Source organism: Falco biarmicus, chromosome Z, assembly GCF_023638135.1.
Source record: "Falco biarmicus isolate bFalBia1 chromosome Z, bFalBia1.pri, whole genome shotgun sequence".
Lineage (NCBI taxonomy): Eukaryota > Metazoa > Chordata > Aves > Falconiformes > Falconidae > Falco > Falco biarmicus.
Window position 1 is genome coordinate 24747628 of NC_079311.1, and position 17281 is coordinate 24764908.

General features: G+C 40.3%; 1 protein-coding gene across 1 annotated transcript; it reads right to left on the reverse strand.

Annotated features, from left to right (window-relative positions):
* Positions 1 to 1328: 1328 nt before the first annotated feature.
* Positions 1329 to 16579, reverse strand: SLC25A46 (solute carrier family 25 member 46). The gene is made up of 8 exons (XM_056325030.1): positions 16222 to 16579; positions 14232 to 14274; positions 11685 to 11742; positions 11100 to 11177; positions 10293 to 10393; positions 7270 to 7326; positions 6748 to 6805; positions 1329 to 3579 (listed from the first exon to the last, which is right to left on the reverse strand). Exons 1-8 carry the CDS (start codon positions 16472 to 16474, stop codon positions 3001 to 3003), a joined length of 1227 nt encoding a protein of 408 aa, XP_056181005.1. The 5' UTR covers positions 16475 to 16579; the 3' UTR covers positions 1329 to 3000.
* Between the last annotated feature and the right edge of the window lie 702 nt (positions 16580 to 17281).

Here is a 17281-nt window from a genome sequence, read left to right on the forward strand (position 1 = left end):
AGGAACGAACGTGCCTGCAACCTTGTTGAAGAGTTCAGTACTCACACCGACACTACATCTAAAAGCTGTATTTTAACACAACCAAGGGTCAAGCCTGATCTGTAAGGCAGTCTCTGAAACAGCACACACAGATGATTGCAATGGTTTCCAGCAGGCCTAGATCTCAAAGTTTCCTGCCCGGTCTGTTGCCAGTTACCGTACATCAAGGGTTTCCTTTTAAGAGGCGTGGGTAAAAAGCCAAGTAATTCTTCACCAGATGGCTACGTTACACTGAATCTGTCTGTCTTCAGTAACATTTATCTTCTTGAAATCGGCTCTCACCAATGAAAAATGTGTCAGAAAAATGATGTACTAATACATAATTAAGGTTGTACCAGGAAGAACAGGGTGCATAAGATTTTTTCATATTCCAGAAAATTAGAAACTCTTCTACAGCAATTCAGTGTTTCGTAGTTTTCAGTGGGGCGTCTTGCTAAAGCCACCTATTGATCTCTCATTTGAGCTAAAAATTGGGTAGCTAGAATTATGATCCAAATGAAAAACATAGATAGATTAACAGTACTTATAATTAAGAAGGTTCAAAAAAGATTTTTTTCACCGCACTTTCATTTACATTTTTGCATGGACAAAAATAGCAACAAACCAGAGTGTATTACTTGGAAGGTAAAGCAAGTATACCTGAAGAATCAAAACATGTTCATTCTAACTGATGGGAAGAGGGCCAAAAAAGGAACAGCCCAAAGCAAATGGCTTTTCCACTGCAGAACAGTTGCTGTGCGTTGACAGCATTCTTTCTCACCCCGCTTGAAGTTACAGATCTGAGACTCTGGCATAGACTAGAACTGTAAAACTCTCAGCCACCAAAACAAGAGAGTTTGACGTAAGTTAATACTCTAGCACATTATCTAGTGCAATTCTGAGAACACACTATGTTCCCTCTTGCAGAATATATAAAGGCATGTCCTCCATTTCTATGACAAAATGCCTTCTGTAAAATTTTATTCCTAGAAAAACTGATACATCTGCAAGTGTTGGTTTCCAGCATGGACTTAGTTACTGCTTCAAGGCAGCTGTGAGGGAATAGTTGGCTTCAGCTGAATTGAATACCTTTGAAAAGGCTGATTTTATGTATTAAAAGTTGGAATTCAGAACTTCACTGGACAAAGGCCTGCACAATCTGGTCTGAAGTCAATGCTGCCCCTGCTTAGAGCAGGAATTTGGACTAAACAACCTGCCAAGACCCTTTCCAATCTGGATGGTTCTCTGATATGGCTTTCTTCATACTCATAGGAACTTTAAAAATATAAAGCAGGAATAGAATAGCTCACTCAAGTGCTTGCATGTAGTTTAATTCAACATGTTCTTGCAATTAGGAGAGATGGGAAACTTGAAAAAGCCATTCTGAAGTCTACACAATAAAATATAACACACAAATTGAGATTCCTTCACATGCCTCTTCAGTGAATTACTTTGAAATATTTACAGTGAATTCTCATTTTATTTCATTGCTTTCATTCTATACACTGAATTTGCAATTAACAGTATTTCAAAATAAGATCATTTCCCAGGTTCACTATACTTTCCATTTAAACACAACAGCATTTAAAATACATGAGTTAGATTAATAGCAAAGTAGACCTGCAAATGATTTGGAGTCAGAACTTATGAATTGCAACACCTTTTCATTATTTTGCCGTGACTAGTTTCCATAAGCTCTAACTACTATACAATGATTAATGATTGAAATGCACATCAATTTACAGTATTCAAAGATAGACTTGTGACATGGAAATGTGAAGAAGGCAGTAGCCTCTCATATAATTTAAAAGTGATTCTCCACATGCTTGTTTTATTTGCTAAATATCACGACCACCCAGTCCCTGCCCGCGTGCCCCCCCCACCCCTGCCAACTTTCATATTTAGTGATCAAACCAAGGAGGACTAAGTTGTTCAGAATGATCGGAACTCACTTTCAGACTGAAAGTCTTGATTTACTAGGAGAAGAGGAAAAAGATGGTACATTTCAGTAGTTTACTTGCATATAAACAGACTTTACTGTGCTCCACAAAATATCTAATTCAACAGACTTTAAGTGAAGGACATCAGTACTAAACAGTAAGTAGATAGCTGTGTACATATCTCTCATCTAACAAGAGAAACTCTAGAAACAGTCATTTTTTTTATGCTTTCTATACACTTTGAACACTGATACTACACACATTGTAAGATTATTCTACTCTTACACAAAGTAGCAGAATAAAATTAAACCCTGAAGTTATGAGTAGAAAGATGGCTAAAAATGGCACTTACACATGCACACATCAGTTTCTAATTGCTTTATTCACACTTTAATTACTGTAAGCCTTGCAAACAAACTGCAAGACAGCCAAATTTGCATTCCCCAAACTTTTTATTTTGTACAAAGCAAAAGATTCCTCTTTGTCATCTTCTGCTACACTGCAGCAAAGAAATCTGTGTTACCTGTAAACTACGACATTTATGTCTATTTCAGTTACTTTTACAGTTTCTATTTTGCTCACAGCTTCATTAACTGCGAATTTCAAAACGATTTGAAAAGACCAGTAAACCTATCAGTCTCCCACTTGCATGTTCTTACAGCTCATGAAAATTCCTTTCAACTGGCTACCAGTCCAAATTAAATATCATATGTGATGTTCACAAAGCAGATACTAAGAATTCATACCCGTTCTTTAAGTCAGAGGAAAGGTAAATCCTCACTCCAACCACATCTGAAATCCAACTCTCTTCTGTATGACTGCACAGTAAATACTCAATTTGTGCCTGTAATTTTAAATTTAAACAGTACTTTTTATTAATTACACTTAGGAATCTATATCCCCATTTTTAAAAGAAGTTCTTTTACAGCGTAAGGAGAATCCAGTGCGGATTCTTAGAACTTCATTTTCCTAAGCCATTTTAAACAATAATTAGGTTAGTAGGTCAATCATGTTCACTGTGCTAAATCCACAGCTGAACAGATTAGGAAACATTTTGAAGCAGTGTTGAGTAAATGATTTTGGTAAGCTGTAAAACTGCCACATGCAAAGTATACTGCACTATAACAGCTCCAAATCCTTTATAAAACCCTAGCATCCCTTCTTCTCGTTTTATAGTATTTATGCAGTCTCTCATTCCCTCATACTGAGTATTGATCGGAAGCACTTCATAGCCAAGGTCTGTATTGTCAATTATTGTGCGTGTCCCCTGAATATGAAGGCGGTGTAAAACTGTCTCCAGTGGGTAAAGCATGACATCAGCACAAAGGCTAGCAGCAAAGCTAGCAATAAGTTCTGGAAAATATGCATCCAGCATGCTCTGCACAGAAGTAGAGCTCTCAGCTGGAAGGTTGTGGGAATCATCCTTTCTTAGAACAAACAAAACAAGCTTCTGGACGATGGAACTGATGACATAGTGAAGAACTCCATGTAGAGCAGTTGGAAGAGTCAAGACCATCAGAGGAAGGAGACGCTTGCTGTGGGGTACTCCCATGCCTACCACTCTGCCGATGCCTTCTTTCACACAGTCCAGGATGCCAGGGTTATCTCGAATTATTTCGCTCTACAAGCACAAAGGAATAGTTACGCTTGTGCTGCCCGTTTCATAACCATGCTGACATCCACTTCCACACTTCATCGCTACTGAACTTTGTAAGAGAGTTAAACATTTGCATGCTATTGTATCTGCATGGCTATACTGATACAAATTCTTTGCTCTAACACTCTTGATAGCATTCAAGTAAACTCCTTCTAAAAAATGAGCCCATCTTGAAGAGTCTTTGTTTAATCTACATTCCAGTTATTTGTGTTGCTACCAAAGAAAGTAAATTCTCAGCCTACGGCTGTGAAGTATCAGTCTGCAAAACAGTCATGTACTGAAAACGCCCACTTCTGGAGCAAAATGCTTAACTATTTATCTAATTTAAAAGTCCTTTTCCTTAAGGACTATAACTCTCACCTTTGAACTTAAATTTGCATAATAAAGATTTCAATAATTGAAGCGGAGTTGAAAGATCATTTTTAGTATCAGTTTAAGTCACCTCTGAACATTTCCATTCCATTAATTCCATCTAAAATAGCACTATTTACCCATGCTGCCTCTTTAGAAATAAGATAATTACTTTGTTCATGTAGTGAAAATAAAGAATTCACTTAGTAATCATTTACTCCATTATACTCCACCTATGACCACACGTTTAAGCTAAAGATACTACTTCCCCTTCCAATGCTTATACAAACTCAGTGTTTTATCATTACTGTTACATCCAAAATTCAGGACTTGGGAGTTCTTTTCAATGCACAAGTCTCTAAGTTCATGTTGGCTGTCTGCTGACCTCATGCCAGGATAAACCACAAAACCATTCCCCAGTACTCTGGGGAAAGACTAACAGCCTACAAAGCCTTCATGGTCAGTCTGCGCAGAAGAGAAACTAATTCAAACAGTTCAGAATATAATGTGGTTATAGACTTTAAGTACAAGTAAGGTAAGCATCATAACCCCCACTGAACCGTCTTTTCCCCCAGATCATTACTAGTCACTGCACTTCAACACCGTGCTTGCTTTTGTCAAACACGCCACCATGTGGTTTGGAACATTAAAGACAAAACCAGTAATGTGACAGCTAAAAATTTCTACTAATTACAGTTATTTTGATGAAATATATTTACTTGGAGAACCGTGTAAAACTAATACTGTTGAACAGTAATATTTATCAGAATTAAGACAATCAAAGTTAATATAAAACTGTTAGTTACAAATCCCACTATCTTTATAACTTTTAAAAATTTATAACTTTTATAGTTCATTATTGGTCATTGTCCTCTTGCAGCTTAATGTAAACCTCGTAAGCTAAGTTGCCACCCTGCACTGATTAACACAGTACAAATAAAATCTTCACAAATTCTGTCATTTACCTCCGTTGTGTCTCTAGTAAGAAAGCTCATGATGTTTCCAGGAACTGAAGAATGTATTTTATACAGCACATATACACCTGTTTAGTAAAATACCTGCACACAGCTGAATCTACTAAGCCTAAAGCCCTCAGATCTCAGTGGAATTATTTTCATAAGCAATGCCTTATAGATCACCTGTCCAAAGGTTTGGGGGAGATGCCGTTTTGTCTTTTTGATTGTTTTCCTATTAAGCTGCTTTCTAGCAAAGAAACTTTATTACTTATTTTGCAAACAGAAGACAGGCTCTAAGTCATGCTCTCTTTTATCATTTATTGTTAATTATGTTCCTCATGTCCAACAACATAGATAACATCCTTTCAGACAACAATATAAGCAGTAAGATACCTGAATATAGCATTTTATTCTGTAGCCTGCTATGAACCAAGAAACATGAACAGTGTTCTACTTGTTTCTAGTTGCAGGATTATGGCATGCTCAGGGTAAAGATGCTTCCCAGGACATAGAAAAGTTTCCTAGGTCACCTTCCCAGCATGAGGCCACTTCAACCTTCCCAAGGTTTCCACAGACTCACAGATCCACTCAGGCTGGATTTATGGAAAACTACTTTCAAAATAATTCAACAGGAGAGAGAAATAGGGCTTCTTACATACAGAGTAACTTTAGAGAATGTGAGTTTGTTACTGGGATTCTATCAGCATGCCTCCATGCATACACACTTAATCTCACCTGTCCTGTTAACTCATAACGTGGCCAGATCAGACAGAACAGCCTCTTCCTAGTACCTTCTGGCTCCTTTAAATTTGGATTCTCTGCACAGAGCAGAATCCTGTCCTTTAAGAGTACCAGCCTCTAAAGTTCACGTTGAAACTAAGAACTGTAGAAGTCTTGTCTGCCTCTTCTCCATAGAAAAAGCGCCATTTCGTAGACATACACCAGCAGCTGAACTGTAGGTTTGAACAGCTGTATCTAAATCAGTTTTGACCATACTTACAACTTGCCTATGCTATGAATGAAAATTACTGTTTTGATGACTGAATGACATGACAGTGACTATCCTGCACCACCCTCCACATGAAAGATCACTTTACAGTGTGTTCCATTAGCTGCACAAAGATACCATCGTGTTAATTACGAGCAATTCATTATACAGTGATCGCTGGAAGAATTACCCTGGACCACTGCTGCATAGCTAAATCCTGTCTCTTTCTGGAGAAAGAGATACAACAACTCACTGAAAGGCAGTCTGCAATACTATGGGTTACTCTGTGCAGTTACAGAACAAGTTAAGCAGTATCCTAAGTGACCGGTCCAGATATTTATTGATATGGTTAAGGAAAAGCTAAATGAAAATTTAAAAGCAAAAACCTAACTGAATGAAAGGAGTCCTGAAATAGTAGAGTTCACTCTTTTAACAAAACAAAGCTGATTTCCTAGAAAAGCTTTATAGTTATAGGGAAAGGGTCACCGCAACAACTTGCAGAGCAAAAATCTTTCACATGAGGAAAAACTTCTTTACCGTTTGTCTGCTAGAACTAGATGTAACTTGCCCTTATATCATAGACAATATATTCCAACTATCTGTATTAAATGTTCTAATTCTAGATTTAGACTATCTAGATTTAGATAGTACAACTAATATGCCCATCATGATAAATGATTTTTATCTCCATTAGTAAGTCATACAGCCTCAAGCAAAACAAACACAACCATCCCAACATAAACCTGAATCCAAAGCCTGCCTCAGCTCTCCACATAATCTAGTCTATAAAGAGACTAATAGTATGTTTCAAAATGTTGCAAATATATGTAAAGTTACCTGTACAGTTTCAATCAGGCTCGCAGAATAAAAAGGCATTGCTACCACATGTGTTAAACTGTGGAAATGAAAAAGATAAGAATTAAGGTAATGACAATACTATAATTCTAGCCAAATATGCACCTGAAAGTTGATAAAGTTATCTACCAAGTCAAGCCTGAGAGAAAATTAACAACTGTAACTTCAATTATTAAAATGCACAAGTTGAGATAAATTTCAGTCTAAAGTTATGTTAAATTCCATTTCTATGTGACCAGACTTATTCAGGTCTCCCAAATATAATAATGTAATTACCAAAAGAATCTAATCTTTTAAATCACTCAGGTTCCATACAAACATATGGATCTAATAAAATAATCTGTGAAAGTGATTTATATAATCAAGATTCTTAAAAAAAAAATAAATTTGAAAATTACTATTAGCAACTTGTCAAGTAACCACAGCTGCAGATGAAGCTAATATACATTTAGTAGTTAGTGTTTAGAAAATAAGATGTAAGGTAATAAAACATGTTATACTTACCCTTTGAGTAGGAGGTGTCCACCTATCTGCCTGAGGTTCCATTTATGTGAAAGCTCCCTAAAAAGAAAAGTATTTACCTTAATATACATAAGAACACGTTATTCTCAAGCATTTCTTCCATGGGTGTCAACATGCAGTTTTCATATTGGTGTTCTACTATCAGTTTATGTTGTAGGATTTCCCATATTGAAAGACATCCGCAACACATTTCATAAATTATGCTTAACTTTTACAAGTTATTTGGGCCTGTTAGATATTCTAGCAAAAAAAACCTTTCAAATTATTAAAAAGGTGTCTGTAGCTCTCACTGTAACTAGTGGCTTTAGTGTTCTGCATGTATTTTGCATCCTTACATACCAACTCTTAAAGCCATTTTCACAGAGTATTAGATTATTTTAGTTTGATCATGCATTTTCTGTTCTTTGAGGTTATGCTCACCCAGTTGTTTCATTCATGAAATCCTAAATCACATTCTGACACAGTTAGACAACACCAAACCAAGTACAGTATGTCAGACTAGAAGCTGTGTAGTAATTCTGTACAGACTTAGCTCAAGTCTTTTGGCATATTCTGGTACAACAAAAGAAAGCCTGTGTGTTTAACACAAAGGTGACTTCAATAAAATCCCCTTAAAGTAGTATTTTCTATTTACACACGTCAAATATGGACCGTACACGTTAAACTACATTCCATTTGACAGAAAACTTAATCCCACCTAGCTCAACGTAACATTCAAATGCCAAATGTATACGTTTGGCATACGTTTGGTAAATACTGTAGCTATGAGGTAAAGATATTTGTCTGAAATGTTTGACACACTAAATTATGCATTTTTAATAACAAGCTATAAAGTGTTCAGCTTCAATTCTTGTCCAGGAATCACACTCACCCACTGCCTGTAGTTACAACTCTAATCCAAGAAAGGAAACTCTAAAGAATTGTGTGTTACTAGTAGCTATCACTTTCCTAAATACATGTCAGCTACTAAAGAGGAAGGGAAGATCATCTACTATTATGTACTTCAGACACTTGCATCACATCCACTGAGCTGTAATACTACAAAGATGTGGAAAATGAAGGCAGCCAAACTAATGCATGAAAGCCTAAACAGTCAATCCACTAGCTATAACTATTGCTGAAGTGGAAGAACAATTACGGAATGAGTTTAAGAACCACACCAACTTGCCTGTTAACAAAGCTGTTAACACGCATTTATGGGCTCCTCTCTTAAAACACAGGGATTCTTTTATGGTATTATGATACAGAACTGGAATTGACATCTCACTTCCTTGCGTCCTTTGGAGCTTGATAAAGTAGTTAAATAAGCTTTTAAATCAGATTTGCTGGCACTGCTGCTATGAGCAGTAACCTTCAGCTCCCTGTGTGCATGCTACCATTAAAAAGGGAGAGCACCCAGTAGAAAACTGCAAGGGGTGGTGCACATACAAGACAACCATTTCAGTCAGATCACTTCCCCAGTCTAGTTTGCTTTGTGACTGCTCACATACTGCACTGGAAGAAGGATGAAGGTATCACTGAGGAAGGAATGAGCAGGTACCAGCAGAAAGGATTGCTTCTTTTGGCAGCAGCACTAGCTTACTTTTCCAGCTACTGAACAACTGGCCCACAAGAAAAATCTCCTTGCTCACACTGGACAGAAATCAGAACTATGAAAATACAAGCAGTGTATCACATCTCATGAGCTTAAGCATCTCCTAGAGGAGTATTTAAAAACAAGAACAAGTCGCACCTGGAGGAAAGTGTATGCCTGGGAATTTCAGTCACGTATGACAGACAGCAGACCAAAAAGCTTAAATACGCGCTCAACACAATGTAAGCATGAAATGCTTTTGCTAATCGTTTTGACAAATGCCTGAACCTGCAAAGACTTACTTTTATTAGTATGCACACATGCGTCATAATAGTAGCTTGTTTCAGCCTGCCTACATTTCTTATCTTCAAAACTAGGTCAGTTTCCATGTCCCTCAAGTACGTAGTCTGTCCACACATTAAAACCAGGCACTTGTCTCTTCTGAAACTAATATTAACATCAAACCACTGGTCCATTCAAACATAGCAAGCCTTAAATCCAAGACTGCCTCCCTAATATATTTTCCAAGCTAAATTTTTATTGTTTCACTGGTGCTTCAGTGTGCACCCTGCAACTGTCTGCTATCTTTTCATAACTTTTGAATCTCAGTCTTCTTGCATTTCACCGTAAGTTTTAGTTACTTTACGTAATAAACTTTCTCACACAACCCACTTACTCTTAAAACACCTGTAACAAAACTAACAATATATATTACTACAGTTGTCAGCCCTTACTGTTAGATCTGGACCATTATAAAATAAAACACTGATAAAAAGTCTCCAGACAAAAATTCTTAATCAGACTTGTATCTCAAAGCAGAAAGACATCACAATGTTTTACCACAATCCTGGCGTAAAAGTTCAGCATAAGAAGTAGTCAGAGTCACAAATCAAAATAAAAGATAGGCATAGTGAAGTAGAATGGTGAATATCTCTTTAAATGAAGTCACTCATTTTTAGTTTTAATTGCTTCATTATGAGAATACTGAACAAAGTACATGTAGTTGTTGGTAAAGGAGGACAGAAGACAAAGCTGACAGCCACATAGACTCTTATTTACCATGTCTTCTCATTTACTAATGCAGGCCATTCTGTTCTCTCACCTACCAAAGACAGTGAAATGTTCAGCAGGATGTCAGTGCTGGCTCATTAGCTGTATAAGTTTTCTGTATTTAGATTAATGAAACTAGGACTTCTTACTTTGGACTTACAAACCAAAATACAAAAAGAAATTTATGAATTGTTTTATTACAGTATGATTATACTGAAAGCCAATTTGCTGCATTATTTCTACACTCAGAGCAGCAGGCAGACATACCAAACACACAAAGCTCCCAGAAAAGTCTCTCACTATTGACTAATTACAAGTGCTGTGCTGAAAGCACTTATTCAGTGTCTGACTGTTAGAAGCAGTAAAAAAAACGCTGTGGTACCTTGGCAAAGGTGTGAATTCACTGATAATGCCTTCTGTTCCCAGGGATATGCCCTGAACAATGAAAGTGCTGCCCATTCCTTTCCAGAGAGCTCTTGGACCCTGTGTTTTGAAATACAGAACATATTCTGATTTAGGCAACATAAAAATCAAAACTCTTTTAATCTCACTAATTTTTATAAAATTTCAGCAATTTCAGACCACAAAGGGCTACAATTCTACTACTGAACTTCACTGTCACCAAATTCAGGGGAAAAATAACTTCAACTCTGAAAAAAATTTTTTGTTCTTCAATAATTCCAAGCAGTTGTCAACAATTTTGCAGGCATCTCTCTCACTGTCAACACTGTACTATAAACTTAACACCATTTTCTATGGACAACTTGAGATGTTAAAGCATATCCATAAGAAATCCAGAAAATCTTTTTTTTACTGTCTTCTGATCTGAGTGTCAGGACTGCTATTCCCATGCAAACAGAAAATTCACACAATACTGTCTTTGTAAGTAGTCATTTGGATAATCTCTTTATCCATATAAGGATTAGTTATTTTTTAGAATCCTAATTAAAAAAAAAATAGTTTCAGGGACTTTCTGTTTTCCAACATATGCAAGTCTTCCCCACTAAATACTACTTTAAAAAAAAATATTTATCATTACCTTCCTGAAAAATTTCTGCAACTATAAAAACAGCAAACCCTTACAATGGCCATGTTCTTAACCACCAATTACATAAAGAGTTAAAGATGTCAAGGCACATATGCGCTATCGTCTCCACTGCTCAGATACAGCCTGACACCAAATACTGACCTGTGTCTTATTGATGCTGTACATAATATTCACAATAGTAAATGGAGTGAGATGATAATTCCGAGCATGATAGTTAACCTGTTAAAAATATAAATAATGGCAGTTTTATAAACACGCTTGCAGATGTTAGAACTCTAAAGGAAAAAGTACTTCCGAAATAAGGATTTTATTTCTGTAAAGGTCAGCTAAAGTGACCAAAATACGAGTAAGTGGTCACTGACATTTCGGGAAACAGGCACAACTTTTAAGTATTTGTATGTTGAAAATGTGAACGGTAAAGCAAGGTTATACCAGAAAATATTGGAAACAAAGCATCCTGCTTGTAAATGAGGATCTGGAAGTTGCTCTGAAGACACTCCCTTGTTGTAATTCATTTTCCACTGCCCAAACGAAAATGAGTAAGAATGTTCAAGGTAAGTTAAAATTTTGGAATGGAAAACGTGTATGATACAAATGAAAACACATTAATGTAGCAGTGTCTCCCTAGGAACTGTGAAGCTTTCTTATACTCTACAGAGTATGAAAACACAGAAACATCACAGTATACAGGAGCTCTGACTAGAAGAGGTAATATAAAAGACATACCTGACACTGACGACGTAGAACAATGCAAGGATGGGCCAACACATTTTCTGTAAATAGGCTTTAAAAGAAAAGTGTATTTAAAGCATGGGAAGCCCCCACAAATTTATTAGAAAAGGCTTGTTACTTTTCTCTAACAACTTAGATCAGAATTTGAAAAACCTATACATTATCTAGTGAATTAACGAGGCATTTTGGATGGCTACCTGATAGCCTGCCAATACTATAAAAGAAAAAGTAATAAAAAACCTGACACATACATTCACTACAAGAAAGCCCACTTACATATATATCGCATGTATGTATTTTTATAGGCGAAACAACATACCAAATTTCTTAAAACTTCCCTCCATAAAATATGAGGGAACAAAACAGGCCAGAGCCAGAACTATGAAATTATTTGTTTCCAGGTTTATGTTAATTCTGTGTAGCACGCTATCAATCAACATGAAGCCTTAGCGGGACCAGAGGATCGGTGCTAACAGCTGACTTTTTTTTCACCAGAGAATGCTACTGCCCCAAACCAACACTCCCTCCACCCCCAGAAATGCTATTTCAACCAAACCTTCACAGGAAAGTTCTCTCAGTTCTAAAGTGGGATTCCTGGTCACAATCACGCAGAGAAACTTCATCTCCAAAGTGCCTGAGTGATCAGTGTACTTACCTGTACTCAGTTCAAACCTGAGATACGGATTAGAAAAGCAAAACCTCCAGGCTTTGTCTAAGCATCCCAAGTAACAGCTTTGACCACCAATGTACAGGATCATCTGGGGTAGGTCTCTTACGGGGATTTTACTCTGGATAATTAAGTACTGACTGGCAGAGAAAAGTACTGAGCCTGCAGGTTCATAACTAACTAATTAGTAGTTTGCCACTACCAAGAGAGGTGAAACTACCCCTGTATTCCAGCTACTGTCTATTAAGCCGTCCGGGTAGCCAACTCAACTAACCGCACAAAACCTAACCTTTTCTTTTGAGCATTTCCTACAAGATTTCTGACTCAATCTGGTACAAATCCAGAAGCAGAGAGAATTTCTCTCAGCAGTGATACAATGTTCATCAGCTCACTTTCCCAAAACCACACATTTTAGTCTTAGTGACCATGGTGCTTCAGGATGTGGAAAACTTTGATAACTAAATCAAAGCATATAGTTCAAAAGGAAGACTGAGCCATGCTAACATCTCTCTGCTCCTGAAGGAGATCAGCATGTTCATTAACTCCCCAAAATGGTCATTCCTAGTTCTTCTTTATCCCTTCCCTCTCTAATCCAGTTAGCTGGCATCTGCTGGCTTTCACAGTCAGTCAGCTCCCAGGTAAATCAACCTAACTGAAAAGGCAAAAATAATCCAGCTCTTCAATTGACTTGGTCTTCTGTTTTTAGTGAGTCAAACTGGTTAAAAGAGATTCTGATGGGCATCAAGGGTGATAACAATGGTGTAAGGAGCAGGACAGGCTGCAGGTCAAGTAAAAGCCCCTCCTCTTTAAGTAGAAATACACTGTAAGAACCTCAACTGATACAGCTTGCCATGTTGGTCTAACTGGGTGACACAAGTACTCATGTACTGAAGAGAACTGCATTTTTCTCTGAGAAGTATCACATTCAGGTCAACAAACAGTAAAACGTTTTTTAGTCCTAAAGCTTTCAAGACAAAAAACCCCACCTCCCACTATTTCCCAAGTTGCATCAGTGCAGTGACTGAGAAAAACCTGACCAGGTGAGTGTGACTGAGTAGGCATCCCACCAAAAAAATCCTAAGCTTATCATGATCCTTACACTTGACAATTTAAGCTCTGAAAATATGGTTAAACATGTTAAAATCTACCACTTTCCCAGAAATACTACCAATAATCAATGTCACCATAATAAAGACTAAAATGGTTATTGGACCACTTGGCTAAGTCAACATTACTGTTTCAGGATACTTTGATAATGTATTTGAAGACATTTTCACATTCTTAGGAAACATTCACATTACCTAAAAACACTGAAAGCAGCAAACGCGATCAGTTTTCTGGTGTTATTTTCAGACTGCTCTGATAGGATGGATATATCCTGGGCATAATGTAACAAAAAAGTGTTTCTTATATTCACTGCCCATTAAGTAATTTTGAGAAACATTTCAGTTAAAGATAATAGAAACCTACATGGATTTCAGGTAGACAGTTTCTAAAGGTATGTCAGCTGTGTAAGTCTACTAGCATAAAAACACAACACAAAAGTGCGCAAAGAATCATAGGAAAGACCTTAAAGACCATTGAGCCTAAATGTTAGCCTAGCACTTGCATGTCCACCACTAAACCACGTCCCTAAATGCAATGTCTACACATACTTCCAGGCACTAAACCACATCCCTAAATGCAATGTCTAAACATACTTCCAGGGATAGTGACTTAACTACTTTCCTGAGCAACCTGTGCCTGTCAGCTCTTCTGGTGAAGGATTTTTCCCCAATATCCAATCTAAACCTCCCCTGGCACAACACAGGCATCATAAAACAACTACAGCTTTACTACTTCATTGTCACTGAAAATTATTATACAACTCTTACCTTGCGAGGCCAATACCAAAGCCTGCAAATCTGTTCAACTGTTCTGAAAAAGAATGGAAACAGATTATACAGCAGCGATAATCACAAAGCGGAAGAAAATGACACGAAGACAATCTGAAAAGCTTAATTTTATATTGTACTTCAGAAAATCACAAGCACTAAACCAGAACGTTTATGGCAAACCTGCAAGAAAGGATATAAAAAATAATTCCCCCAGGAATATTTGCACTTTGGACTGCATTTGATTCTGTACATGCTTCTATAAATAAAATTATTTTTGTCTCAAACAGCTATAGGGACAACAAAAGAGACAAAGTGAACAGTAAAACAGAGTATATCTTAAGATCTAAAAAAATCTAAAACCAACCACTGAAAAAGTTAGCATGCATAACAGTTTGCAATAACTCTGAAACATACATTTAGATATCTGAGGTGAAATTATTTTTAAAAACAACACCAGTAATAAGAGACAAACTTTGGGACAAATAACACACAAAACCACTGATGATGTAACATTTAAGTCAGCTGTTTACCTCCACTCCTTTGCAAAAATCTATTTACTAGAGAACTGTTAAAATCGCAACCACAGTAATGGGTTCAGTTCTCTGTTGTCTGCTACCAGACAGACACTTACACATTGGGAAGCATCAGAAGAGATTTTAAGAAGATTATCAGAACTGTAAAGGCAACTGAAAAATAACGCTCAGCCCTACAATCCACAGGGTGCAAGCAGGCTGTAAGCATGGTTAATGCCAGTAACTTCAGTGGAGCTCTACACACACATGGCAGCCCTCCTAAGAGGAGTATGACTCTCTCCACTTGGAGAGCCTGGACTTAGTGCCCAGTAATAGAGCAACTCCTTGTCAGTTTTCCAAAATTCAGGATCAATATACCCTCCATGAGTAGGTAAGACAAAAAAAAACCAACAAAAACCCCCAACAAAAAAAGGCAGCAGTCTTCAAGTGTCTGCTTGCGTATTTAAGTTGTGCTTGCACAGATGGAAATCCAGCTAAGGGTTGCACTCATTGTAAGACCTGAAAAAAACACTGCACTACAGGTTGGAAAAAAAGAAGACTCATCCATTAATACAACTAAATTTTAAATACTTTAGTCTTTCAAAAAGCTTTGCTACTTAAGTGTATACAAACTGCTCCAGAACATTCTTTTTAATTAGTGGCAATGTTCAGTAGTCTAGTTATCAAGTTTCTCTTAATTCACCTCTGGTTCACAGACATAAAATAATACTGTGCTTCTGCGGGTTTCTGCCCAGTTTCCCAGCAATCACTGGAAAAGATTTGAGCACGCTTGCTTTCTCGAATTCTACCAGTTCCATGGCTCCTTCACCATCCTGCAAGCAGGGTGGGGGCGGGGTGGAGTTAATTCAGCAGCTCATACCACACCCCTTGTCAACATAACAATAAAGCTGCCAAAAGACACAAAGTCTGAGACATCAACACTAAGTAACAAAACATACTGTTAAGATCCAAAGGTACTTCCTGCCCTTACAGAAGACTGAGTATTTCTGCAGGGTATGGCTTACGTGGGCAATGGGGAGCTGACCACACGCTGCTTAACTAGAAGCTGCAGGGTGCCTTCTGGCACTCTCAATCGTATTTGCGTGTAACTATGTGGTGCTACACAGTGAAGCGGGTGCTGGAGCGCAACAGGTGGTGGCGCAGGTTCTCTGTCTTCTATCGAACTTTTTTCCTGGCGTTTCGGCATCGGCAGCCCGCGGCTGCAACGCCCCTCCGGGCCCGGCGCGGTGGCGATCAGCGCCGGCAGACCCGAGCGGCGCTGGCACGGGCGCGGCCAGGCCGCGGCACAGCCCACGGCCGCCACCTGCGCGCCCTCGCCCGCCTCGGCGGGTCCCCGCTAACCGGCCGCCGCGGCGCCGCCCGGGGAGAGCGTGGCGGGAGACAAGCGAGGGACAGGCGGAACGGCGAGAAGGCGGCTCCCCCGCCGGGCCGGGCCAGGCCGGGCCCTCCCTTACCGGCGCCGGGGCCGCCCGCCCCGAAGTTGGGCTCCTCGTTGAAGCCGGCGGCCCCCAGGGGTGTCCCCGCCCCGTACGGCGGCGTCTTCTCCCCCCAGTACAGGTTGCGGCTGCCGGGGATGTCGGGCGGGCTGGTCACCCAGTGGCCCAGCTCCGAAGCGCTGCCAAAGGGCCTGGCGCCGGGGCCCGGCTCCTCCCGGCCGCCCCCGCGGTAGCCCAGGCCGTCGAAGCCCTCGGGGCGCCGCGGGTGCATGGCAGGAAGAAGGCGGGGGGTGGGGGGAGGGACGGAGCGAGGGGGCCGCGCACAGGCCGGCACCGGCGACAACGGCGTCCACACCCCACCGCCACTTCCGGCTGCGGAACGGAGCCACGCCTCCCTATGGCCGGGCTCGTAGGCCACGTGACCGCGAAAAAGGCGGGGCCGGCAGCCGCTGGGCCAATAGAGCCTCTCCTGCCCGGCGCGAGGAGGAAAGGGTTGGGCAGTGGGGTCAGCGGGGAAGGACGCCGCGTGGGACGGCGGCCGAGGGTGGGCGAGTGCGCCCCCTGCCGTTGCGGCGGGCCGGACCGGGGAGGAGGCTGTCTCCGTGGCCCTGGGCCCGGCCTAACATTTTTGGCGGGCGGAAGAGAGCGAGCCCTGGCGCGCTCCTGGCATGCAGGGCAGCTGTCTGCCAGCACGGCCCCCGGCCCGTTACCCTGGTGAACTCTCACTGCCCCACCGGGCAGGCAGGGCGGCAGGGCTTAGAGAGCGGGGTCCGCCTGGCTTAACCCCGCCGCTCCTCCTGCCTGCACTTCCCTTCCTCCCCTTGGTCTCTCTCCCCTGAAGCGCTGGCACCTCCCGGCTGAGGAGGAACAGGCACGATCGCCAGCGGCACCCTCAGCCCACCAGAGCGGTGCCGAGCGAGGCAATCCGTGCCTGACACCGGCTGAACACCTTCCCCGCGGGCCTGGTGCTCTCTGAGCTCCTCCCGCCCTGAGAAGCCCACCAAGGCCTCCCACAACCAGGTCTTGGCCTGACGCACGGCCTTTCCCTCTTTTGTACACAAAGTTAAGCCAGCGTCAG

Bases quoted from the DNA above. Each gene is read 5' to 3' on its own strand.
- SLC25A46 (XM_056325030.1), bottom strand. From the start codon at position 16,474: ATGCACCCGCGGCGCCCCGAGGGCTTCGACGGCCTGGGCTACCGCGGG. The intron at 14,275-16,221 runs GTAAGGGAGGGC...ATTCTTTTTCAG, and splicing joins GGCGGGCGGCCCCGGCGCCG to AACAGTTGAACAGATTTGCA. The intron at 3,580-6,747 runs GTAACTTTACAT...TTGTGCTTGTAG, and splicing joins GCCTGATTGAAACTGTACAG to AGCGAAATAATTCGAGATAA.